The 10,062-nt window shown below is 35.6% G+C and overlaps 2 protein-coding genes across 2 annotated transcripts; one reads left to right on the top strand and one right to left on the bottom strand.

Annotated features, from left to right (window-relative positions):
- Nucleotides 1–3,096: 3,096 nt before the first annotated feature.
- LOC149161424 (RING-H2 finger protein ATL2-like) lies at nucleotides 3,097–3,978 on the bottom strand. The gene has a single exon (XM_089435526.1). The coding sequence runs from the start codon at nucleotides 3,928–3,930 to the stop codon at nucleotides 3,280–3,282; it is 651 nt and encodes a 216-aa protein (XP_089291652.1). The 5' UTR covers nucleotides 3,931–3,978; the 3' UTR covers nucleotides 3,097–3,279.
- A 2,857-nt stretch (nucleotides 3,979–6,835) lies between these two features.
- On the top strand, nucleotides 6,836–8,598 carry LOC149161423 (cyclin-dependent kinase F-1-like). Its single transcript, XM_089435525.1, has 2 exons — nucleotides 6,836–7,487; nucleotides 7,807–8,598. Exons 1-2 carry the CDS (start codon nucleotides 6,972–6,974, stop codon nucleotides 8,596–8,598), a joined length of 1,308 nt encoding a protein of 435 aa, XP_089291651.1. The 5' UTR covers nucleotides 6,836–6,971.
- Nucleotides 8,599–10,062: the final 1,464 nt, after the last annotated feature.

Genomic DNA, 10,062 nt, shown 5'->3' with positions numbered 1-10,062 from the left:
GTTGGCCCTGTTCCCATTACGCACCCGTGTGGTGCATTTCTAGTCCTCCTCATGCTAACTACTTCCCTGCTTCCTCTGTGCACATCACCGATGTTGTTATTTACTTATATTCCATAGGTCTCAGTTTTGCAACCTGAGTGCACTGATACCATATGTCATACACCCACATGTCAAAATATGCATGAAGAAAATTTTAAATAAATTACTGTTTATTAATTAGAGAACTTTACTTTTAATATTCTATGAATTTCACTAGAACTGTGAGGTATTTACCAATGTATCTTTGCGTTACATTTGTCTATTTGTAATATCTGACTACTATAATATAATTCTTTACGACAGGTCATACCATAGCATAAATTTTCATCAACTAATGTTTAATGGTTATACAATGGTGGGGTTTCTACCAAGTCCATAGGTCCACTTGTCACTTTGGAGACACGATTAACTATACCATAAACTCAACCACATTTAAGCCAGGATTTTATTATTGTCCAGTTTCTGAGCTATCATTAAATCCTTACCACTTGGTCTCCTACACTACATTAATTCGCTCACTGTTGTAACGACCTAGGTGGAGGTGTCGCCTTTTTGGACTCTTTATTGTTGTACAACTTCATCGTCGACTTCAAGATTGGCTCCATATCGACAGTATCTAGTTCTCACTTGGATTAGATGATGGAGGAGAACCTCGGGCTTCTATGCCTCTGGAGTAGTGTCATCGCCCATTCATTCTTCCCTCTCTTGGAAATGGATACAACATTCTCTACGGAGGGGTTTTCTCCATGCTCAGGTTTTCACAGTTTGCTTGCTTGTTGCTGGAGGTTGTTTGTGCTCTAAATTTGTTCACCATTGTCACATTATGCCTCCTAAATGTCCCTGGTTTTCCCTGTCAGGCCTATTGGGCTTCTGGCTCAGCATTCTGCAGCGAGGAGGGTTTCTACATGTGTTTAAATCAGGTATTGTCTAAGTGATTTTGTCTGCTAATTTCATTTTCGAGTCTTTTATCTAGTTATTGTTCTCGTGTGCTATCTTTTAATCCTCGGTACTCCTCCCAGTTGGGATGGAGGATTTTACAAGTGATAATGTTTTGGGCGATTTGCTGGAGGAAGCCCTTGCTCGAACCACTGAGCGTGGTAATGATAGTCCCAACCCACTACTAGATACTTGTGCTCGCCTAAAGTTTTTATGTTAAGGTTTTTTCTTGGTTGAGGGTTTCGGCTCCAGAAAGAGACTTCATTTTTGAATTGTTATGTTGTTAATGTACTTATATGTATTTATCTTACGCTGGTCCTTAAAGGGTGATATGCATTTGGGTATATTTGCAAAAGGGTTATGCAGGCCACTGTGAATTTATCATTTTTTAATAACTGTATTTATTTTCAATGTCAGCTTTAAAAAGGGGCGATATGTAATTCGTATGTTTGCAAAGGGTTACGCGGATCAAAACCCCGGCCCGACTCTCTTAGCTTCTTTTCTTGAGCTTTGTAATGCTGTTACGAGTAATTTACAGTTCTTCTTGAGCTTTGTAATGCTGTTACGAGTAATTTACAGTTCTTTAGTTGCTGTATACTTATTTATCTTCTAATCATATTCTGGAAATGCAATGTTTTTAGTAGTTTCTTCGTTATTTTCATTAGAGATAAAAGTCTATTCTACCTGCTTATGTTCCAAGCTAAAACTGTAAACTTCTACTCAATCTGTGGTTATCAAGTAGAAACGGTAAATTGTCTAACCTGGCCCGTGAGGGTAGGGATTTAAAAAAAAAATTGAATTCTTGTGCTTTAATTGTCCCAATCTATAAATTTTTGCTTAATTCATTCTTCTACTTTAAGCTTTCTCAATTAATCTTGGTAAGTTGGTGTTCCTAAAATGCTTTCCTTTCCCTCGTACATAATACGAATGCTTATTTCATCATATATTCATATATGTTCGTCCATTCTGTCCCCGTGTTCAGGGTTTAGTCCTTACCTATGTATTCAGTGTTTTTCCTTCCTAATAAAAGATTATGGCATTCTCATTCTTGCATGAATATTAAATATCTGTAGCAAGTCTGACCATTTTCGTCTTCTTAATGTTTTTTTGGTATCCCCGTGATGTATTCTTAACTAAACTCTATCAGTTTCTTTTGTCATTGTCCAGCAAAATTAACTATGCATTTTACGATGTACTAAAAAGTAATCTAGAAATACTGAAATAAGAAAATTCCTTTCATGCCATACTAAAACAATCCAAAAAAACACAGATTTCCCTAAACAAACGAACAACCAAATTGCAAATTCACCACCATGATCTCCGCACATAATATATACTAACAGTAGATAAGAAGATTCCTTTCTGCGATATTAAAACAACAAAAAACCACAAATTTCCCTAAAACAAAGGAGAAACCCTCCGGGGTTCAATTCCAGCAGCATAAACACACAAGGCAGCAACCAAATTTACCATAAAGACGGAACAAAGAAACGTTGTAAACAGTAGAAATAAAAAATTGCCAGGCGTTTAGTATCGACGGCCTCTTGTAACTTGGAGCGTTATGCAGCCGCCGTCTCGGCCCTGTTGGAATATGTATGCAGAAGGCCGTTGATGATATTATTATTAGCCGTTATGGAGCTCTCTTTAGCAGAATAAGAGCGGCGTCCATGCATTTTGATATCTGCTATTCCAGTTCCCTTTCTGTGATGGAATTCTTAAAGGAAAATACATTTGGCGGATCCTAATTGGCTTTCCACAGATGACGAAGGTCGCTGGGCAGCCGTCCCCTTAAAAACGCCTTCGGCATAATAAGAGTGAGTACTGTGCTTTTAAAATGTTCGAAAACTCGTCCAACCTTTGGACTCTGGATAACAGAAAAGCGTTGCATTTCCTTAAGAAAGTATTAATCGTATTTCAGATTCGTTGTATACAATTTAATAAAATGATCAGTTCGATTGCAATCCAATAAAAACTGTCAAAAGACGAACAGAAAACAAAGCATGGATGATATGCAAAACTCAACCAGAACCCATTTCCATTTCTTTTGTGACACATTTTACCGTAAAATAGGATCATTTCCATTTCCATTTCAAAATTTGGATCATACAGTGTACCATCATTAACATACATGTATGATCTTTACACTACAAAGAACAGAGAATCATAGTTGTTACACTATAGGGAATATGGTCTGTAGACGAAAGCAAGTGAGCCGCAGGAGATTTCGAAGACGACTGCGAACCGGCGAGTAAAGCTAATGGAAGACATGGGTTTCTTGGGTATATTAATGGAAATATGACGAATTTATACTCTTCCACTGCAGGTCCCCTCATCCATATCCGCATTCATTTGCTCCTCCACACAACAGGGTAATATATTTGGTGGGTTCTCGATATCATATTGTTCCTCGGAGCTTGCACTCTGCCCTTCCTCCAAATTCAGATTGGGAAGCATACCTTCCCCCGTCGGTTCTGGGATTGTAGACAAAACTTGCGCAGCTCTAGGGTATTCCAAAATTGGTTTTTCGGGTTGGGCGTCAGTTCTGCAAAAGGGACAAGTGGAATGTGAAAGAAACCACATGTCGATACAATCTACATGAAAACTATGTTTGCAATTGGGTAGAATCCGGGCATTTTCATTCTCCTGCAACTCGCACAGACATATTGAACACTCCAACCGATCCGTGAAATTGTGTGATCGATAGACAAACTTGGGCAGCGTCTCTAATACCACAGAATCCAACCCCATGTTTTGCAGCCTTTCCGGATCTTCTCCAGTAAAATCAATCCGACGTCGCCTGAAATCGGATCTGCGTCTGGTAAATCTAGTAGATTTTACCAAATCCCGAATCCATTTCCCATTGAAGTGCAGCACAATCACGAGTGCAAGCACAACAAGGCATATTCGGGCAAACAACATGATTTTGTCGACTTGGTCCTGCCCATGATTGCCCATGGTCGAAATTGAGGTGCTCTCAGCGCTCAACCCACTTAGATGGGCAGACTGCCCTTCCTTCAGCTATGCTTCTGTGAATCAATTGCTGCAGAGACTTTAAAACGCGTATGGGTTTAGGGTTTTGATGAATAGCAGTATTTCCTTAAAAACCAAGTTTTCATGGTTTCGAGGAATAGCTGTACTAACGCGGTTAATTTTTCTCATATTCCCAACCAAAAAAAAATTCCCCCAAAAAAGAATTTCTAAAGCGTGTAATCTATTTATTATTGTATTTTATAAATGGAATTTTCCCAAAAATATATATATATTTTAAGTTTTGTTTAATTTAAAAATGATGCGCGGAAATTTTTTCAAGTATATTAAGTGCAACTTTATTTATTAAAAATGAAATTATTAAATGATCACATTTTTAGATGATTTGTTTTAAACTATAAAATCATTTTTTTTTTTAATTATTATATTCAAATATATTTCAGTAATTAATTTTATTTATTTATTTATTTTTAAATAAAGTAGGTTTATATGTAGTATCCAGTGTTCTAATTTATTTTTTATTATTTTTTATCTATTTTATTAAAATATAATAAAATATTATATATATATATATATAAAGCTGTGGTTCACAGACACTTTGGTCAACTACGTTTACGGAAATATCTGGGTTGATTAACTTTGAAGAGAATCTAGCTCCGCTGCCCACTAAGATCCTGTGACCTGCAGATGGCGAGGGACTTATTTTTGACCAACTAAACTATTCCTTGAGAATATATATATATATATATATTTTAAGAATTTAAATTCATTTATACATTAAAAATATATTTTACTACAAAATTATATCACTTTATTAAAAAAACATAATATCATAAAAAAAACACAATATCAACTTGTCCTGACGATGAACCACACTGGTTGGTTGCGTCGACAAAGGTCTTTCCTCATGTGATTTTCGTCGAAATTCTGCTTACAACTATTATGGATCACAGAAGCCTCAATTCAATCATAAAAAAAAAATTAAACTTCAATTTCAAAATAATACACATTACTAATAAATTAAAATACATTATAAAAAAAACGAAAAAAAAAAGAAAAAGAAACAGCATATTTATTAGCTTACATACTCACCCCATTTACAAATTGAATTCACTCATTTATAAAATACTTAAACATTTTTTACTGAAAAAATTTAAATAAAAAAATTGACAATATTGGAAAGATTAAAATATCTCATAGCACACAAGTTATGGTGCGACGACGAGTGTCTATAACAAGCACGTAGTGAGCTGTTTCAATTCTTAGTTTTACGAGGAGAATAACAGCTGCCAGTTACTCGATTGGACCCCGCATCCTATTTATACTGTGATTCTGACCACCTGTTCCTCGAAACAACTAGTATCTATAACGAGCAGGTAGTGAGCTGCTTTCAGTTCTTGGTTTTACAAGGAGAATAACAGGTCCCAGTTACTCGGTTGGACAGCACATCCTGTTTATACGGTGATTCTGACCTTATATTTCTCGAAACAATCACTTGCCAGTGATAGAAAGTTATTATAGGAGTTTTAACTCTATTATTTATGCTTTCATTAAAATGTGGTGAAACTTCTAACTGCACATCCTATTTCTGCCGTGATTCCGATCTTATATTCCTCCAAACAATCACTTACGTGTCGTAGACACTTATATAGGAGTTTTTATCTCTTATTATAAGAGTTTTTAACTCTACTATTTACGCCTTCATTAAAATGTGATGAATCTTTTCAATACAATGGAAAATTATGATACTAACTTTTTAAAATAAAAAGAATAAAGTTAATTGAGAAAGTTTTTGGTAGAAATCACGTAGCAAAATAAAAAGAATAAAGTTAATTGAGAAAGTTTTTGGTAGAAATCACGTAGCAAAATTTTTGTTGATTCGTTTTAAACCAATTAATCTGGTTTATTAATAAACCAAAACGCTTTGTGATTTTTAAGTAACTTTTTTTTTAATTCATTATTGATCATAAAAACTTCAATTACAAAAATTGTTTTTTAAAATAAAATTAATTTTAAAATTGTAATTTAAATATTAATTATTATTTTTTAAAAATTCATTCAATACATTTTATTCTTTAATAATCAATATTTATTTTATTTGAAATAATAATCATTTGAAATTATGAATTCAAAGTTAAATCATTCAAAATTATATACCATAAATTAATATTTTAAATTTATTAAAAATTAAAATTAAAATATTAAAAATTATTATTTTTATCACTCTCTATATATTACTTAATAGTTTTTAAATATATTAATATATATTTTGGAGGTTTTTTTTGTATATATTTTAGTTAAATTTGTCCAAAGTTTAAGATAAAAATGGTGCAATCACAAATTTGATTCATAAATTTTGAATAATTTGAATGTCCAAAAGTTTTTCACTACACTAATGTGTTTATACATTAAAAATAATAATAATAATTACGCCATAAGGAAACCCCCCAAAATGCTTTTCTGTCCTAATAGTAGTCGTCGGATCTATTGTTAGACGATTGAACAGAAATCAGCCATTTAATTTAATAAAAAATGTAATAAAACATTAAAAAACCTTAAAAAAGGGTTAACATATAAGTTATAATACCTACTGAATGAACCCATCCTGCGTGCGGATATCTGCATTTGATGCAGAGGAGAGGAGGGCGAGGGTGTTGAGGAGGGCGGAGTTGCTGCAGAGGAGGGTCGGTTCGGTCATAACTCCTGCATTTCTTGTTCGTATTTGATCTATAAGGCTTCTCAGATGTTAAATATATTTGATTCGGTCTATTTTGTTTTGAGGGCAAATGAAACTCTTCGGGCTTATGAAGGTTGGTTTGAATTGAGGAATTTGGGATATATAAACACTGGCCATGTTCTCCGGACCATGGAATTGGGGATTTCTCCATAGGGTTTTAGTGTTTCAGGGTTTTGAGACTTGAATACCTCGAAAAGATTTGATGGGCGGGTTTTGAGAGTTAAAATCTCGAAAAGATTTGATGGGAACAGGTCTTCCAGAGATTTGAGGAATGCAAAACATGGAGGACAATGTGCAGAGCAGCTGGAGTCTCCACGGCAACAAAGAAATATGTGCCCGTTACGAGATTCTAGAGAGGGTCGGCAGCGGAACTTATTCGGATGTGTACAGAGGGCGGAGAAAGGAGGACGGTCTAATAGTAGCCCTTAAGGAGGTGCATGACTATCAAAGCTCTTGGAGAGAGATTGAGGCGCTGCAGAGGCTTTGTGGGTGCCCCAATGTTGTGAGGCTCTATGAGTGGTTTTGGAGAGAAAATGAAGACGCAGTTCTGGTTTTGGAGTTTCTGCCTTCCGATCTCTATTCTGTCATTAAGTCTGCTAAGAATAAGGGAGAAAATGGTATTCCCGAGGCCGAGGTTAAGGCCTGGATGATTCAGATCTTGCAAGGGCTGGCTGACTGCCATGCCAATTGGGTTATCCATCGTGACCTAAAGCCCTCTAGTCTGCTCATTTCCACTGATGGAATTATCAAGCTTGCTGATTTTGGACAGGTAAGTATAGATGATTTAGTGGCTTGCCATCTGCTGCCTCTTCTGTGTTTTTTTTCTTATCACCTTCAATCCTCCAGTTAACAGTTAATATTTTAAAATATGCTGAAAGCCTGTTTATGGTTAACTGCATCTTCGAGCAAATGTTGCATAGAAGCGCAAGGTTAATAGTTGCCTAAATTGAAACTGAATAGTGCTTAAAGTTTAGTGATTCTTCGTCAGTAGGATGCCTGAACATTCAATAACTTAGTGATCTCTTAATTCGAAAATCAATACTTGCAAGCAAGGATACTTGAAGAGCCTGAAGCGATCTATGAAGTAGAGTATGAGCTACATCAAGAGGGCGATCTATGAAGTAGAGTATGAGCTTCCTCAAGAGGATATCATTGCTGATGCCCCAGGAGAAAGGTTGATGGAGGAAGATGATAGTGTTAAGGGAGTGCGGAATGAAGGGGAGGAGGATTCATCCACTGCAGTTGAAACTAATTTTGATGATATGGCAGAAACTGCGAATTTGGATTTGAGCTGGAAAAATGAAGGTGATATGGTGATGCAGGGATTCACATCTGGTGTTGGAACTCGATGGTACAGAGCTCCGGAGTTGCTCTATGGAGCAACGATCTATGGAAAAGAAATTGATTTGTGGTCGTTAGGTTGCATTCTGGGGGAGCTCTTGATTTTAGAACCTCTCTTTTCTGGGACTTCAGACATTGATCAACTTAGCAGGCTGGTTAAAGTTCTTGGGACTCCAACAGAAGAAAATTGGCCTGGATGCTCCAATCTTCCTGATTATAGGAAACTTTGTTTTCCTGGTGATGGAAGCTCCGTTGGTCTGAAGAACCATGTCCCCAATTGCTCAGACAACGTGTTTTCTATTTTGGAAAGACTTGTTTGCTATGACCCTGCAGCTAGGCTAAATGCTAAAGAGGTACTTGAGAATAAGTATTTTGTTGAGGATCCTTATCCTGTCCTCACCCATGAATTGAGAGTTCCCTCACCTCTGAGGGAAGAAAACAAATTTTCAGAGGATTGGGCGAAATGGAAGGATATGGAAGCAGATTCTGACTTGGAAAACATTGATGAGTTCAATGTCGTTCACTCAAGTGATGGTTTCTGCATTAAATTTTCATAAACTCTAATTGGCTGATCATGTTTCATCTTCCTCAAATTGCGTTTTATATGGATTAGTATTCTAAAATAGCTTTGGGGGCTGCATGTCTTCAAGCATTCACCATGACAGTAAAGTAATCATTATGATTACTAATGTATTGCTGCCACGGGGTGAGAAACATTATAGCCATGAACCTACTGTTAAATTTCTAGAATTGTCTTATACTTGCTCAAAATAGTGACTGCATTTTTGAGAATAAATTTCTCTGCAAAGACCAACTCGAGATTCTTTCTTTTCACTTTGTACTAATGATCATTGTGACCGCAAAATCTTTATACACAATACAAAAAATGCGAATTTAGAGATGACTTTCTATTCTGATGCTTGAATTTTAGTTATGAAGAAATGCGTTTTGTTGTGTGACCTGGGACCTGGCATGTGGAGATGCAATTAATTTAAGAAAACTGCAGCTGTTATAAAAGGTATCATAAAAAAACAGTTATCATATGCCCTGAAGGGTGTTCGAATTCAAAATAAATAAGTAACTTTAAGACTGTTGAATAACACTAAAATGTTGGCTGAGAAATTAATAAATTATATTATTGTTGTGCCTTTCATCTCAATGAAATAACATTTAGACCTATGACTGATCATTATAACAGCAGGGCTATTGTAAATAACAGCTTGTCATTTAGGTGATTTAATGGTGATAAGGCGCTCCTAAATTTAGGATCAGTGGGAATCCTCCTCTGTTTGCCTTGAACATGTTGCATCCTCTAATTGGTCCCAAAATGCATGATGTGCCAGGCTCCAGGGAAAAATCTTGATATACACTATACAGAAAATTCAAATTTAGAGATGACTTTCTATTCTAATGCTTGAATTATAGTTATGAAGATTTGTGTTTTGTTGTGTGACCTGGGACCTGGCATATGGGGATGCAATTAATTTAAGAAAACCGCAGCTGTTATAAAATATATCATAAAAAAATAGTTATCATATGCCCTGAAGGGTGTCCGAATCCAAAATAAGTAAATAACTTTAAGACTTCTGAATAACACTAAAATGTTGGCTGAGAAATTAATAAATTATATTATTGTTGTGCCTTTCATCTTAATGAAATAACATTTAGACCTATGACTGATCATTATAATAGGACTACTGTAAATAGCAACTTCTCATTTAGGTGATTTAACGGTGATAAGGCGCTCCTAAATTTAGGATCAGTGGCAATCCTCCTCTGTTTGCCTTGAACATGTTGCATCCTCTAATTGGTCCTAAAATGCATGATGTGCCAGGCTCCTGTGCCTCAATGGATTTCATTCTGTGTAGTCCTTGCATTATTATTCATAAATCCATCCAACTTGCTGCTTTGAATTTGTCTTTGGTTTGTTGTTGGGTCCATTGAGGAGTTTTACAGCTTGAAGACATGAGCCCATAAATCCAATGGGTTCAATGGCCCTGGAATAACATAAAATTAGCTTA

Source organism: Pinus tabuliformis, chromosome 5_2, assembly GCF_031772625.1.
Source record: "Pinus tabuliformis cultivar Carrire ecotype Pingquan chromosome 5_2, CPIR1, whole genome shotgun sequence".
Classification (NCBI taxonomy): domain Eukaryota; kingdom Viridiplantae; phylum Streptophyta; class Pinopsida; order Pinales; family Pinaceae; genus Pinus; species Pinus tabuliformis.
The sequence above is the reverse complement of the archived record's forward strand: the minus strand, read 5'-3'. Positions and strand labels throughout refer to the sequence as shown.

What these genes read in the sequence shown, in the direction of transcription:
- LOC149161424 (XM_089435526.1), bottom strand. Translation starts at nt 3,930, where the DNA reads ATGGGCAATCATGGGCAGGACCAAGTCGACAAAATCATGTTGTTTGCC.
- LOC149161423 (XM_089435525.1), top strand. Translation starts at nt 6,972, where the DNA reads ATGCAAAACATGGAGGACAATGTGCAGAGCAGCTGGAGTCTCCACGGC. An exon ending in AGGTAAGTATAGATGATTTA is followed by an intron (nt 7,488 to 7,806) that starts GTGGCTTGCCAT and finishes AGCTACATCAAG; the next exon opens with AGGGCGATCTATGAAGTAGA.